The sequence below is a fragment of the Tigriopus californicus genome, chromosome 4, assembly GCF_007210705.1.
Source record: "Tigriopus californicus strain San Diego chromosome 4, Tcal_SD_v2.1, whole genome shotgun sequence".
Classification (NCBI taxonomy): Eukaryota; Metazoa; Arthropoda; class Copepoda; order Harpacticoida; family Harpacticidae; genus Tigriopus; species Tigriopus californicus.
The window spans coordinates 2,762,168-2,778,179 of NC_081443.1; the positions used below are offsets into that span (position 1 = coordinate 2,762,168).

Below are 16,012 nucleotides of genomic sequence, written 5' to 3' on the forward strand. Positions count from 1 at the left end.
CCAGGGAATTGACGGATTAACATGATCCAAGATCGTGTGCACAAGGTATTTGCATTTTTTTCAGCACTGTTCTTTTCAACATGAATCAGCGTGGACGATGGGAGGGATTAAGATTGGCTCGTAGTGTGATTGTACCACGTGGATAGCAAATCATGATGGAAAACTTAAGACGCTTAATTGCGTTGGGAACAGCTGTGGATCATTTTTCAATTGAGAGATCATATCTGGGCGATCTCGGAATGAGCCCGTTGCCAACGACTTCCTGGTTTCATGGCCTTTGCTTCTGTTTTTCATGGGCAACTAGCCCCTTTCGTACTCTTGTTGAGCATCAACCAAGCATAACGGCCAGCCCGTCCCAAGCAAATGAGTGACTAGGGATCAATCAAGGTAATAGGGTGGAACCATCCCACAAAACCTCATTGGCTAGATGGCTCGTCCTTATGCAAATGCATCTTGCTTGGGCAAGAAACCTATCAAACAATTCATTTTACGCGTTTGTTATTTCTTCATTGGAATAGTAACTAGTACGTCATTGGTGGTAGGTTTGTTCTTTAGCGAGATTCCAATTTCCGGACTTATAACATCAATAGATCAAGACATTTGATTTCAAAGTTGAACGGTACAACTTGAATTCGAACAAATATGCAAGCTTTGCCAAAGCACTTAAAGCAATTCAAATATATTTCATCGGATAAGATTACATTAGATCCTAATCTAAATCCCAATTTTGTTCTCACTCAAAAACAGTCTCTAAGCAAAATCCTTGTGTGTGCCTACAACGATCAGATTTGCCCCCGCATATTTGTGAATCCATCGAACAAAGCAAATCATGATGATATTTCGGGTTGTCGTGATCCTTGGAAAGTCTTGCAGAACCTTGGCATTCATACCATTTATTAGGGGAAAATATAGCTTTTTATCTCATGTGTATTGCATGTGCCTTCCGTGGCATCACCCAAGTGTAGGTTATAGTTGACTTCCTAGCTAAGCTGATGGTAGATGCAAATTTGTGAGTGGTGGAGCAAAACATAAAGGCATTTTGCAGTCCAGGGCTCTGGCTATTAGCAGTACAATTGCTTTAAACAAAGAAAATAAACACTTGCATCAAATGATTCTTCAATTTATTTGCTTTACGAGTTTGAAAAGTAACTCTATTTTTTGTGGCAAGTGTTTGCCTTAATCCACGCAAGATTTGTGTCTACGTAGACCTAAAAAAGGTACGTGCCTAAAACCTATTTATTGCCCTTTTTCCAAATTTGAGACATATTCTCATAGGACGTCACTTTTGGGGAAGAAAATGCACTCTCTTTACCTTTTGGGCATTTCTCAATGTTAACTGATGTTGCAACCTAACATTCAAATAGGGCATTAGTAACGTAATTAGAGTAATTCGTTCCTTTTATCGAAAAAGGATTTTAATTCCATAACGTTTTAAAAATTGATTGTGTAATTGTAACGACCCCAAAGCTATAAGAATTACTCGTTACTCGTTCCTCTTTCAGCTTCCAGATTGGCCTTTAATTTTTCGTTTATCTCGTGACAGCTGAAGAAACTTCAGTCTCAACAGAAATTGCCATTTTCTGCTATTTCTACCTAGCATATTGTAAACAATGAAAGGCTTGGAAATTGTGCTTGTACTTTATTCTTTACATCTTCTCAATCAAATTCCCTTGGACTGTAGACCTGATTCAGTGTAATTGTCAAGTAGGGAATCCCTTCTTTGGCTTGAGTATGATGCATCGATCTCCCAAAGCCTCCACATTTCCAAGACTTAAGGCACAGGCTTCTTACCGGCTTTACAATGTTCAATACTGGTTTTCCATCATGATTTTTGCGACATTGTTTCAAACCTTCAACAATCTTTAACCCAAACGGGGTCCCAATCTTGAATCCTCAAGGCATTTTGATGCAACACATTTGGAACAATTATGCCAAGATTAAATGCCAATGCTCACTATTAAAAATGTTGACACGAAGTCTTCAAATGTTACACGTTAGGACTGATAGAAGCAAAAAACACAATTTTTTTAGAGAAGTATGGTCTTGATGGAGGAAAAACCATAAAATTTTGGTGATCTAAATCTGAGGGAAAAGCAACGCGTAACGCCATTACATTTTTTTCAAATAATGGTTGTGGAACGAATTACTGTTTTTGACCAAAGTAGTTGTAACTGTAATTCGTTCCTTTTATTGAGGAACGACTAAAACCCTGTATTTGAACAACCAATGGTAGCTGCATTTGGGACGTTACACCAAGGCCATTGAAAAGTAAATGAAAAGAAACACAGCGTGCAAAAAGCCTATTTGGGTATGAATATACTGATCCATCTTTTTGTCAGGAAACTATCTCGTTATCACCATTTAGTGTAGCTCATTTGCACCATGGCTTTGCAATTACCCGTTTTTCTTACTCAAAATGTAAATTAAAACTTTACGGATATACCTACTGATATCTTGGCATTTTCTAGCCCCTAAAATCATTAGAAGCACATTTGATTTTATTGGCGCTAATCATTTATGGCTTAAATCCTGTTTGATGGAAATTAGGAGAACATGAATGCCAGTGCGGATGTAACCAATTTTGGTGCTACTGAGTTATATGAAATTTAATGATCCTATTTTCTTCTAAATCTTTATTGCGAGACTGTTTCTAATTGGGTCAGGTTATTTTTAAAATATTAATATACAATTCGGTCTTGTCTCATTCGGGTTTACTATTGTCATCTTCCTTTGTTGATGATTGAACCTCGAAAAAACAGTAACAACTTGAAAAACCATTTTATTAGCATTTTTCTCAACTTTGAAGATTTTCGAGGTCTACTGGTGATACAAAATAGGATAGGATCACAGCATCAGGTTTTTTTTTGTTTTTTTTGTACCCCTTTGCGCCCAAGCGCCATCTTTCGGATATGTAGGGATGTGTCGAACGTAAAAATGACATAGCTTTTTCCACAACAATTAAATTTCTGCGTCAAAGCAAGCTGAAAAAGTTATCTTTTCCATCGTATCTAACACTATCCTTGGTTTTTTTTGTGTAACAGCTCCGCTTATTTCAACACTATTACAAGTGACTCATGCCACAGCCCAATCCTTAACACATCCCTACGTAAGTCAGAAGGGGTCGCTCAAGTGCAAAGGGTAAACAACGACCCCCGCGAGCATGTCCCATTAGTTTGTAGTGAGAACGGTCGAATGGTCAGAATTCCAGTTGTCTGGTAGATTTACCTGCACTTTGGGCTTTGGGTTATAGTGCCGTGAAACTGGCGGAACACTTTTGGCTTTTTCTGCAAAAGGAATTTAAACGTGTCAAAATCATTCATCATATTTGATGGCTTTGAACAAAGAAGATATATATCAAAAGTATACCGAGTGCTTTTATGAAATATGTCTAAATATGTAGAGTACAGCATATATGTAACTTTCGCCTTGAGTGACGTTATATGTCCCATGTATGATCATAATTGGGTTTAGCAAAATTTCGGTTTCAACCCAGAGTCAAGAAGTGACAAGCCCTCGAGTCTAGAGTAACAAGGCCTAAAACCAGGCTCAAGCGCCCTCTAGCGCCTTGACTCTGCACACCAAATACTCAGTGGGATCGACCCTGTCCGACGAGATGGTAGAAGGTTGACGAGCGAGCGTCCCCAAAGAAGGATAACGAGCTGGTAATCGGCCAAAAGATTTTCAATGTAATGCCTGGGCCAGATGCCAGATCAAATGCCATATGTTCCCGCCCTAGAATAGAACAGAGATTGGCACAGGAGATTGGTCAACATTGCCCGAAGTTTGGGATGCCATGGGGTTGGGCTAACCCACTAGAAATGTCAAGGGACATACTTGACCTCAAACGGGTCTTATTTTGACTTTCAATACGAGCGCCCAGCTGGCCTCCCTGTAATGTGTGGCCTGGGGGCCTGAATAAAAACGCAGGCGAGTCGGCCCCCCCAAAAGCAGAGGGACAACAGCCTCGTGTAGGGATGAGACGAATCACTCAGCCGAACTATTTCCAATTTCATCTTCGAACAACCAAACAACGGGACCCGATTTTATTGAGCCGGCTAGTGTGAGCCCAAGAGGACTGAGGGTATCCGAGGGTATCCAGGCTGTATGTGCCAGATCTAGGCCCATAAATCCCGCTAAAGTCATTTTCCCCTCAGGGTCACGGTTCCATAAGTTAATAATAATAATAATATCTTTATCGCGACTCTTAGTCATGTCATGGCGTACAACTATCAAGGAAAGATGGTACATAAACGTGAATGAGTGACGGCCGGGCCCAACAGGCCTCGAAATTTTCGACCAATGGCCCCTAACTCGAATGGGTCTGAGTCAAACGAGTCCGAGCCATGTGAGCTGGCCTTATGCCTAATGGCGAGTGCCTCAACGACGACGTCGGTTTTGTTCTTCTTGGGTTTGCCAGTCATTCGGGGGGCCTGATTCACGTTGGCCAACCACTGGGACTTGGCCCCGGATTCAGAAGGAGTCGGACGGACCGCGCCATTGCTGGCCCCTGGCTGTCCGTGATACGCCCTCCAGCCGCATCCCTACGGCAGCCGTGGAGCATGGCCGCTGGCTCAGCCGCGCCATCACCCGCCTCAGCCCAAGGTAAGCCTGGCATGCCATTTCATGGATCCATCTCCGTCGTGCCCGCTAGCCTAAGGCGGGTGGACTGGACCGGGGCCTCGATTCAACTTTCAACGGGATGAATGGATGGACCGGGATGCTTGACGTGTTGTGGACCCGATCATGAACCCGGATGAATTTATGTATTGCAGATTGATTGAATTGCGTCGTGGGTGACACACCCCCTGCGCCCGTCCACCCACCTGGGGGTGCCATTCGGGGGCGGGGCTGGACCCTTTTCACCCGCTACATGAGCCGTGATCCCGCCGCGCCCCCGCTCAGCCGCCCTGGGGGCCTGACGCTACCCGGTCCAACCGCATTAACGCCGCCTCGCCCGTGGGGCTGGGCCTCTCCGTCTCGCCCGCTCCCGCCCTAAAAGGCGGGGCGGATGGAGCGGCCGCCCCCCTCGGCCCCTGGGCCCCTGTCGTCGGCTGGCCCGGCCGGTGTGTTGGATGCGGGCAACCAAGCGCTCAAGCATCGCGATTACGCCACCGCCATTCGGGAGTTTCAAGCCGTCATTCAGGTGAGTCCGACCCGCGTGAACCGGATAAGCTTGGCCCGTCTCGTGATGGGGCCTTAGCCCACCTGAACCCGGACCCGTCCCATTCCGGACCTCCTCAGAAAACCCGGGTCACCCGGCCTTCCCCATCCGTTCCGCCCTCCGGGTCTGACTGATACTGGTAGAAGTGTGCTCAGCTGGACCGATGTATGGACATATTGGTTAATAATAGGCCCGCCCTGGGTCCCAAGAACCGGCCTTAAACCATATTTTTGCTTTCCAAACCCAAACCGTCTTACATGCGCTTTTTATGCCATCGAATGCCAGGCCACGGAGCACGGAGCCCGGTGCTACGGTGGCACGTGTAGGTGTAGTTTCCTCGCCTAGGCCCGGTCACACCTTCGATTCGTCTCCCCAAATTTTCCCTCCCGAAACTCCCCTTTCAGCAGCTCACCCCACCCACCGACAAAGTATCAATAGGATCCTCCAGACTTATGGCATATGGTATGGGATGATGAGGTGCCTGGCTCCTTTGAGCGGGCCGTGTTCACCCCGCCGGCCCTGACCCTCCATTTATTGGATGTCTAAATGGCCATCTTTGTCCCCGTCACACTCGTTTAAGCTTGAAATATGGATTGAATACTTTGGAGCCGGGACTGGCCACGGAGTTGTTCTGGTTCATGTGTCCTAACGAGAATCTGGTCTACGAATAAATTGGCCCCTGATGAACTCGGCGTATGAATTGAACGCCTCTGAGTCATGTCTTTCGTTCGAAAGTCAGCTCTGAAAGTGGCTTTCCTCTGCCACGCTCGAGAAAGACCCACGTGTATTTTGGTTTCCATGTGTACCGGAATTGAACCCGCGCTTGAAGAACATGCCCATTTATCCGTACTCATTATTATGCGCTTGCAGAATCCGACCACGCCCGGTCATATGGTCAAAACAGCCAAATGTAAACTCGTCATTGCACTTCTGGCCGATGGCCAGGAGGACGAGGCTCAAAAGATCAGCCGCGAAGACACACCGCCGATTCCCGAAGCCCCGATCGCCCAGTCTCCGGTCCCACCCGCGTCCACGGAGGCGGAACCGCCGCCCGAAGCCGAGTCCACGCCCACCCATGGCGGGTCGGACCCGAGTACCAAGGCCAAAAAGCGAGATCGGGTCCGCGAAAAGAAGGTCAAGACCAAGACCAAGGCTAACAAGACCCATAAGCATGAGGAATCCACTTTTCATTGCTCTTATTGTAATGTGCTCTGTCCGAATAAGACCGCCTTTGAGGTAAGATCACTCCAATGGGCTGAGAGGTATGACGAGATTGAGTCGTCGTAGTGAGTAATGATTGTCTTCTTTTTAGACGCATAAGAGAAGTGATTCCCACCAACAAGTCATCATGTCGGATGAGGGCAAGGTTTGGAAGTTTCGTGCTCCTCCTCGAGGAATGCGGGCGGAATCATACACCCTATGTCAGCAGTTCTTGACCGAGGAATCGTGTCGTTTTGGCGTGCAGTGCGTGGCTGCTCACTCCAAAGAAGAACTTCGGGAATGGAAAGAGCGCTTCGATTACCGGCAAAAGAAAGCGTTGAAGGCCACCCGTCTCTACGGCAAATCATTCGTCGAAACCGTCATCGAAAAGTGGTCGTCAGCCCAAAATCCGAGAAGCGTGAGAGCCGCACAACATATTCCATGATATATTCAGCCTTGTTCAATATCCTGTTTCAATTTGAATCTGAAATTGTACTTGCAGATTCTTGCCAACCGCTTGGATGACATCGAATGCTCTTGCGATCGAGACCTGAGTACTCAGGTGGAATCGAAGCAAAGCAAAGTGATGTGGACGTTTCGGTTGGTGTCGAAGGGACCCAAAGTCCTGCGGAGTATTGGGTTGCTCATCGATGTGACTCGGGGTCAGTTCTCGCTCATGTCGATCAAACATCTCAAAGCCAAGGTGAAGGATGGCTCCGGCGTTGATTCGACTCTACGAACCTATTATGATAAAACCACTGCGGATGAATCCGAGGTAAATTAAGTCCGTTATTTGTTCATCAAGATTGCGCCATCTCAAAGTTGACGTTGAATTTAGGAATGGTCCTTACCGGGAGGAAGTTCCCTACCGTCTCCGACATCTACCTCCACATACGAGGTGAAAGTCGAGTTCAATGCGGACATATTTGGAAAATTTCAACAATCGGTGGTGTTCAGCTTTGGCTCGGAACCTTATTTGAAACAAGATATCAGTGTAGATGTGGTTCCAGCAGAGTCCCAAGGGGCTACAGACGAGACGGAGGGTGTAGACGAGGATGGATTGGAGAAGATTCAGCAAAGCATCATTTCCCAAGCTGAAAGGTAAGCCGTGCTCTTCAACTTGGTTGTGATGTACTATGATGAATGGTTTATATTTGAAAACGAATTGAATCTGATGTTTATTGTTTCAGATGGGACGAACTCAATACCACGATCGTGGACTTTGAACCGCCCCTAATCAAACCCGAGCCGGAAGATGAAATCCTTCTCCGAAGTTATCCCCATCCCCAACCATCCAAGTTCCTGGCTACAAGCAATGTGAAAGAACCGAGCCTCACCAGGAACAATTACATTGGCCGAATGCACGAGTTGTTGTACATTGAGGAAATGGCCCAGTTTGAGCAGCTCTCCGAGTTCAATGTGGTGACTAATTTGGATCTGACCAAAAGCTATCTCCTCATGCCTACATCGACCAATTCATCTACCGCCAAATATGCTAGGCAAGGAGAACTCTTCGGAAAAATGGCCTTGGGATCGAGCTTGAGCGAAGATACGCCTGCTGGTCGATTGATTTTGACCAATTGCAACGTCCTTTATCTGTCCATTTCGGCAAAGGTAAGCTAACCTCGGCTTTCATTAAGTTTCGTATGCACAGGATCTTTTGTGAATATCCGGATTTCTCATTGTCAATATAGACATCCGGCAAGAGGAAGGCCTTCACTTCGGCTATTGAAGACAGTGGGAAAGATACTTTGTTCCTTCGGATGTCGCCCAAGATGGTCTCAGAGTTTGATTTGAAGGATGGCGAGCATGTGGAAGTCGAAGTTCAGTTTCAATTAAACCGAGTTCCCCTCTGCGAAATGCACTTGGCTGTTGACAAATTGCCGGATATCAAATACGTTTACCCAGATGTCAAGAGTAACGCCCATGTGCGCGTGCCTTGGTCTCCAGCCAGACAGTGGTAAGGGATTCTGAAGCGAGAGGGAGGAGTCTGGTTCTGATTCGTTTTCTCTCGTCTTTTAGGGCTGATGGAATGGTGCCAGATTTAAATCCGAAACAAAGGGAGGCCATTGTTGCCATAACCTCTGAATTATCAACCCTTGCCCCACCCATTTTGATAATCGGTCCATACGGCACGGGAAAGACCTACACTTTGGGACACTCGATCAAATTGCTGCTCAAGCAACCCACGTCTCGAGTGCTCGTGTGTACCCATTCGAATTCGGCAGCGGACCTCTACATTCGAGACTACCTTCACCCGTTCATTCAAGCGAACCCGGAGGTCAAGTTAGTGCGTGTCTACTATCGACATCGTTGGGTCCAGACCGTGCACAATGTGGTTCAAAAGTATTGTTTGATCAATCGAACCGAGACCTCTCGAGTGTTTCGCAATCCCACGTTCGAGGATGTCAAGGATGCCAATATTGTGGTGGCCACTCTATCCACTAGTCGCTCTCTGAACGGGATCGGTCTGAGAGCAGGTCACTTCAGTCACATTCTGATTGATGAAGCGGCCCAGGCCATGGAATGCGAGGCCTTGATGCCCCTCACTTTGGCAGCCCCCGATACGAGGATCGTGTTGGCGGGGGATCACATGCAATTGAGTCCTGAAGTGTTCTCCCAGTTCGCCAAGGGGAAAAATTTCAACATGTCCTTGCTCGAGAGGCTCTATGACCTATACCCGACAAACTATCCTTACAAGATCCTGCTCTGTGAAAACTATCGCTCCCATGAAGCGATCATTAATTACACTTCAGGCCTCTTCTATGGTCAGAAACTTGTTGCTTCTGGAAATCAAACGGTGCACGACAAATGGTACCCTTTGACAGTGTTCACAGCGAGAGGCGAGGCTATTCAAGACGCCAATTCCACCTCGTTCTACAATAACTCTGAGGTGTACGAAGTGGTGGACAGGGTTGACGAGCTCCAAAGAACTTGGCCCAAATCTTGGGGTCATCGGGACGAGAGCTCCATTGGCATTGTGACCCCTTACTATGATCAAGTCCAACGCATTCGTAGTGAGTTGAGAAAGCGAAAGCTCTTTGGTGTCTCTGTGGAACGCGTCTTGAACGTTCAGGGCAAACAGTTTCGGGCCATTTTCTTGTCAACTGTACGGACACGAAGCACTTGTATCAAGTCCTATGATGACCCAGACGAGTGTGACTTCGGATTCTTGTCCAATGCCAAATTGATGAACACCGCCATCACCCGAGCTCAGAGTTTGGTTGCAGTGGTGGGAGATCCAATCGCGTTGTGCTCTGTGGGGAAATGCCGCAAATTATGGGAAAAGTTTCTTGAGATCAGCAGTCAACATGATTCGTTGCTCGGCATGAAGTGGTTGGAACTCCGAGGTATGTTGGACAGGGTGGAGTTGAAAAAAACGTATGTGCTGAATCCTTTCGCACCCGAGTTCATTCCCAGACATCGAAGGCAGCGAGAGGCATTTCTTCAATCTGGAATGTCCGCGGCCACCCCAACAAACTCCACCCCACAACACGTGTCGGGTAATCATCACTATCCTTCTCATGGGGCGGCCAATAATGGACTGGCGGCCAGATTTGGGAACCACCATCAACCCATGATTTACAGTCAGTTAATGTATCAGAACCACGGCCCTCCACCCCAAACGCCCCCGCCTCCTCCATCCACACACGTGAACGGTGCGCCCACATCATTGCGGGGGTTTCCACCACTTCCTCCAAGTGTGCCGTTCATGCAACTACCCCCACCCATGTCACCATTGATGAAGATATCCCTAGCAAATCAGAGCAACTTTTATGCCGCGCCCATGACTACCCAACCTCCACCAATACCACAGACCATGCGGAACTTCTACAATCAACAGGCTCAGCAAGCGTTAATGGCAGCCGCTCTCATCGCCGGCGGAAAGTTGCCTCCTCCACCCCCTCCCCCACCGCGACAAATTCCTCCACCCACTTATCACGGAACCCCCGGGATGCGACACCCTCATTCCCCTTCAAAGCGGATCCCCGGTCAAATGATGCTGCCCAATGGTAATCAATCATCGCCCCCTCAACATTTCGGCCCTGGTTTGGGGCCTCATGCCCGTTTACCCAATCCTCAGTTTGCCAACACAAAATATCAAAGGCAAAGTGGAACTTCACCATCACCCCCGACCATGCCAGCACAAGGACCGCCTCCGCCCCAACCACCCCCGTATACCACGCACCCGCCTCTGCCCGACCCGATGGTGGGAGGCAATGGGGCTATCCCGCGGACAGGGAATCATGTTCATGAGAATCCACAACCCCCTGTGACGCACACTGCGGACTCGGCTCCCTCCGCTTTTCTAGAAGCTGCCTGCAACTTGCTTCCCGAAGATTTGGATGTCAGACCCTTTTTGGGAAGTGCCCAAATGAAGAGGGCTTGGTTGAGCATGGTGCAAACCAGTCGAGGTTTAAATGAGGCCAGGCAGTTTACCGAAGTCTTGGCAGTTCTGGACCAGCGACCGGAATTCATCGAGACGATCAATTTGATTCGTCAACAAAGGCAAGCTTTGTTACCTCTAAATAATGCAAGTCCTTTCGCAATTCAGACTCACGAGTCCCAGCCACTTGTTCAAAGAACAGGCCCGTCCCTTCCACTCCCAGTTCAAAATCTTTACCGAGGTAGTAATAAAGTACCAATGAGCCAACAGGAAGCCACCTCAAATCCCGGAAACGCTGTGGATGACGACTATGACGAGGAGATCGCCAGACTCCTTCAGAGCAACCTTCTCCTTACTGGCCTTTTCAATGACAACCCGAGTGAAGATGACATCTCGACCATTATCAATTCAGCTCTCGAACAAGACGCAGTGGGTACATCACCATCATCACCTCAAAGCGGCAACCCCAACATCCCATTGTACAAGAGACGAGCTCAAGCTCAAGCCCAAGCTGAAGCTGCAGAAGCTGCAGAAGCTGGAGTCTCAGCTGCCCTTGCCGCTCATGCCTCTCATGCATCTCATGCTGAAGTGCAAAAGTCGGAATCCATATGCACAGATGCCATGACTCAAGCCATGACTCCCACCAGTTCTCGACCTCATCCGGATCTGTCTGAGATGCCCAGGCAAGTTACTCAGCCGTATATTCCGCCTCTACGGGCGGAAGTAAGTGAAGCAGTTGATAGTAACAATGGGAGTGGGTCTAAAACGTATGCCAATGTTTTACGAACTTCCCACACCTCGGAGGATCCACTAACTCGGATTCGAAATTTGGGCACTCAAGGCAACCGAGAGGCAGACGATCAGAATTTGTTTAACTTTAGAGGTGCTCCCTGGTAGTTAAGTCGCTATTCGTGGGGTATCGCCGTTATGCAACTTTCGAACTTTGATTAGTTTCATTTCTTCAGATTTCTGCTTGGCAGTTGCTTGATACCACCAATTCTTTTTCCCACTTTTTTTCGTGTCTTGTTAAATGTCCATTTTGCACTAAATGATTGTCTAGAATTGAGAGTCTACTATAACCTGTCCTTGCAATATGTAATATCGTGTTCGTGGTAAAAGAAAAAAACCTAACTGAGAAGAACAAAAAAACGAAAAAAAGTCCCCCCGAAAATCCCCAAAAACCAAAAAAGTTCGCGTCTAACAAATCTTTTTTTTTTCAACAAAACCCCAAAGAATAAACTGCCTGAGTAAGCAGGCCATAAAAACTAGAAAAGCAACAAAAAATAAAATCAAAAAAAGTTTTTGTCTAGCCTCATTGCACCATTGTCAAATACAAATACATCAGATATAGTGTATATCAAATATATTTACTGTATGAATGCAAAAATCCTTAACAAATCGTAATCACTCTCCGTTTTGTTCTTGTTTGCACATTGAAATGTCCAGTCTCTGTCAACACCACTTGAAAGTGTTTCATCAATCTAGTTATACATATACATCTCTTTCTCTTAGATTTATCCAACCACATATGCATCGTCCTTGCTTTTCAAATCCCCTCTACCATAAAAAATAAGAAAAGAAACATAAACACACATCAATTATACCTTGAAGTTGAAATCCAAACTAGAAGAGTGTTCCGCACCATTGCAAAAATATTATATTCACCCATATTGTCCTACATTTAAAGATACATTCACACAAACACTCCCTCACACACCAATCATCACACTTGAGACATTTTTTCATCTTGTCGAATAAAGAGTCTTATATCGCTTGTGCAACCCCCAAAACAGTCTAACTCGTATTGTTCGCAAAGTGTTGCTAACGTCATATCTAATGACGTATGGTTTAATTCAGTGGATCTCGCCCGTCAACGATGAAATTTCGCGAGTTGGTAAGTTTTAGACTCCTGTATTTTCAATGAAGAACATTTCATTGTCGAGAAAATAGGATGGTGATCGTAACAATGATGGAATGAAAAAGTAGATAGATAGATAGCTAGACCGTCAATACTATTAGGAATATATTCAAACGATGGGTAAGTCAATTGTTTGTCGGAAGGAGAAAGAGCTGGTTCGTAGTGTATTCTTACCATCATCCATGGTTGAGTTTTACGTCGGGTGTGGTACACATTTACCAGTTGGTTGTTTTGCCTTTATTTTAAGTGTGAGAGCCGATCAAACGCATCTTTCTTTGATAAAAGAGTTCTACTACCAGGCCAATAATGATCGCCTAGATCATAAAGATTAATGTGTCTCCGAAATACTGAGTGAGGAATGGAAAGAGGTCTTCTTGAATCGTGGTTCGGAGTGGATCTCAATTGAACGATAGTAAAGTTGGAGTCACAACCATTGAATGAGAATAGAATGGTTGGCAATTTCGAGTGAAAATGACTGAATTCATTGACTTATCATGGCAATGAACCATCACGTTGAGGGGTAATACTAGCTCTGGTTCCGGGATGAAAGAGGGCCCACAACCATTACGTGTCGTGGTGCCAATCTCGATGAGACCCATCGAACCCCAAAGCCGAGGAGTAGACCGAGATTTGTAACAACCAGGTTGATCAAATAGACAGAAAGCAAATCCCCTGCTATTGAATGGATCAGAGGTCCAAAGAGAGATAGAGAAAGAGAATCAAAGATAGAGCGCAAGAATGGAAAGGGAGGGGGGGGGCATTATAATAGTTAGGAAAAATATATGGCTGTATTTGTCATCTTGGGGTAGCTTCAGTTGACATTTGGGCTGGAAATGCCACTGACCCATCGATTGGAACCATTGTTGGGTAAGCGATGCCACTGGGAAGTAGGTGATTTAGGGTGATGGATTACTTTGATGATATTGATGAGGACGTGGCATTTATGATGATAATTGGACTTGTAACCAATAAGTAGCGATAATATGAACGTGTTTTGGGGAAGGTAGGAAGGAAGGAGTGAATAAAGATGATTTCCATGTAAGTAACTGATGCCCCGGGATGATCCAATCAGCTATAACAAGTTCGTCGTTCCAAAGTAAAGGTGTGGTGATGATCACTGTGAGTTCCAATCAGTCTATGTAAGTCGCACTCAGAAAGTGAGTTCGTTTCTGCACCTGACTTGGATTCTTGGTTGTGTCCACCCAATGACGCAACCGACCACCTTTGGCATGCATGCCCAATATCACACCACCTGGAATGGAACCATGACTTCCTACCATTAACGTGTTTTCTACACCATCGATGATTGCCAACCAACGATATTACATGGCTCTTGAAAGATGCTCAAAGGACAAGCACCATACATTTAGGGTATATCTAGTGTACAGAGTGGGCGGAAATAAAGACAATAAACTAGTTTTGAATTTAAGTCAGATAGCAATGGCAATTTCATAAACAAATATCCGAAGTACAAACTTGGGGCGTATCACTCGATATGGCCTTCATTTGCCACCACGGCAGCCTCCAAACTACAACGAACTCAATCATAGTTGACACGTGAGGATAGCAACCAAGGTACGTTGCACTCACTCGCCATGACTGATCTACTTTTTACGCTTTTCACGCTGTCTCTTTGATAGTGAAAAATGAGTGCAATTTTTTCTGTAAAGAACTCTGGCGGATGGCCTTGTTCAAAGATTTTTTTTTCCTTCTGAAAATTTGATTCGAATCTTTGAACAGTTCTTTTTGCAATGGTAAAGTCAAATTGCCGTTATTTCTGGCCACCCTGTAGTGTAGTAGGTGGTCTCGTTTTAAAACCGCATATACTACATCTGGAGCTCGGATTTTGGGTGGGGAGAGACAGTTGGGCAATCACTTTTTTTGGTCCTTGGGGGGCCATTTGTATTCTGTGTGGTGGCTAAAACTGTTTAGAATTGGCTCCATTCCTAGGGTCCAATGACCATGAAATGAGGTGTTGTTTGGAAGCACCATCATGCGCTAGCTTTTGTGACTCACCAATGTATTCATCCGCTCTGCCCTTTTCTTTGTTCCACACTGTGATGTAAAGGCTCTGCTTCGGAAGATCATGGCTAGAGGTTAAGTACACAAACTGTTCATGAAAGTCCGGACTCAGAGATTTCCATTTGACTGTGGTCTGATGTTTGGAAGTCTTGGTTACCGGGTGCATCACACTGAAACAATTAATTGGATCAAGCAAGACAATTACGTACTGAAACATCTCCCTGCAACTGCAAAGCATCGGGGTCGGTTTGCCATTGAGAATGACCGAGAGAGAAAACTTCCCTACAATCTGAAGTGGTGGCAGTAATGAGATTTATTTCTGGGAAGAAATCCCTTTGAAGCTATTTTGAGATGAAGGAAGGCCTCTCCATTTGAGCAACAGCAATCTACTTCGCATGTTCCATGCTGCCATACTGGCCGCAAAAGCCACAAGTTCGAGCTAGTTGGAGAACTATTGTACCATTGTGGATTGCCATTTTTGCACCTGGGGGCAACCAAGTCTCAAAAGGAGTTGCGTAGGCCATTTTACATGAATGCCTTCCGTTCAAAACCAAGCATGGGCAGCGATGATTCCAGCAATTCAAGGCAACGTGTTGTTCATTCCATTCTTCCGTTCTTTCATCTCGCCTCGAGCATAAAGTGCGAGCCCAAGAAAGAAGGAAGGTCCATTACGAGTTCCACTTACACTTGAACGAAGGCATTGGCGGAACCGGACTCCTCCATGACGGGTAGATCCAAGCACTGAATGATTGTCACTTTGAGCGTTCCAGATTTGGCGTAGAATCCCAACGAGATCTCAATCTGTCCCACGTTGGATGATACGATCAGACCATCGTGGGTGTTCTATAAATGGAACGGGGAACAAAATTATGGTTATAGAATGTCACGCTGGACGAACGAGTGAGACAGAGTCTATTTCGGGGGTATCCATTCCCATCAGCAGTTTTCTTCACTGAAGGATCTTGTTCATGAGAGTTGGAACAAATCGTACACTCAAGAACAACCCGGAAAGGCTACCCAAGGAGGATTTCTAAGAAACGGTTGTTCCAAGAAGAAGGACGCAATGTTCCAATTTCATGACAAACGGTCTAATGCCAAATGTGGAAATAAGCCGACTTGAGGAAGACTAGAACAAGAATAACGATGTACCTACCGTAATTGCCTGGCCCATAAAGGTCATCCCCCCCCCCAAGTAAACTTGGATCCTTTTGTTGTATTAACGACCAAATTGAACACCACCNTTTTTTTAGCACATTGAGGCTTTTTGATATTGGATATAGGTCTAGAAATACTTTGTCAATGCGGTATTGGCCGGGGATGGACC

At 45.9% G+C, this 16,012-nt stretch overlaps 2 protein-coding genes across 4 annotated transcripts in view; one reads left to right on the forward strand and one right to left on the reverse strand.

Moving 5' to 3' along the window:
- Window positions 1–4,421: 4,421 nt before the first annotated feature.
- LOC131879240 (probable helicase with zinc finger domain) lies at window positions 4,422–12,538 on the forward strand. Of its 2 annotated transcripts, XM_059225503.1 has the most exons (9): window positions 4,422–4,602; window positions 4,773–5,143; window positions 6,032–6,397; window positions 6,474–6,779; window positions 6,864–7,136; window positions 7,200–7,462; window positions 7,552–7,975; window positions 8,056–8,321; window positions 8,384–12,538. In XM_059225503.1, exons 2-9 carry the CDS (start codon window positions 5,009–5,011, stop codon window positions 11,643–11,645), a joined length of 5,295 nt encoding a protein of 1,764 aa, XP_059081486.1. In that variant the 5' UTR covers window positions 4,422–4,602; window positions 4,773–5,008; the 3' UTR covers window positions 11,646–12,538. The 2 variants fall into 2 exon arrangements, with proteins under 2 accessions (XP_059081486.1, XP_059081485.1); XM_059225502.1 differs by lacking the exons at window positions 4,422–4,602; window positions 4,773–5,143 and having other exon boundaries at window positions 5,857–6,397.
- A 105-nt stretch (window positions 12,539–12,643) lies between these two features.
- Window positions 12,644–16,012, reverse strand: part of LOC131879241 (uncharacterized) — a 15,555-nt gene continuing 12,186 nt past the window's right edge. For both annotated transcript variants that reach the window (XM_059225505.1, XM_059225504.1), the window contains exons 13-15: window positions 15,374–15,531; window positions 14,683–14,858; window positions 12,644–13,918 (exon numbers count right to left, since the gene is read on the reverse strand). In XM_059225505.1, coding sequence (XP_059081488.1) covers window positions 13,797–13,918; window positions 14,683–14,858; window positions 15,374–15,531 — 456 coding nt within the window. In that variant the 3' untranslated portion in view covers window positions 12,644–13,796. The remainder of the gene's footprint in view (window positions 13,919–14,682; window positions 14,859–15,373; window positions 15,532–16,012) is intronic.

Excerpts from the sequence above, each read along its gene's own strand:
- LOC131879240 (XM_059225502.1), top strand. The coding sequence starts at position 5,879 with ATGTCTTTCGTTCGAAAGTCAGCTCTGAAAGTGGCTTTCCTCTGCCAC. Across the intron at positions 6,398-6,473 it reads CGAATAAGACCGCCTTTGAG|ACGCATAAGAGAAGTGATTC; the intron begins GTAAGATCACTC and ends TCTTCTTTTTAG. Across the intron at positions 6,780-6,863 it reads CAGCCCAAAATCCGAGAAGC|ATTCTTGCCAACCGCTTGGA; the intron begins GTGAGAGCCGCA and ends TTGTACTTGCAG.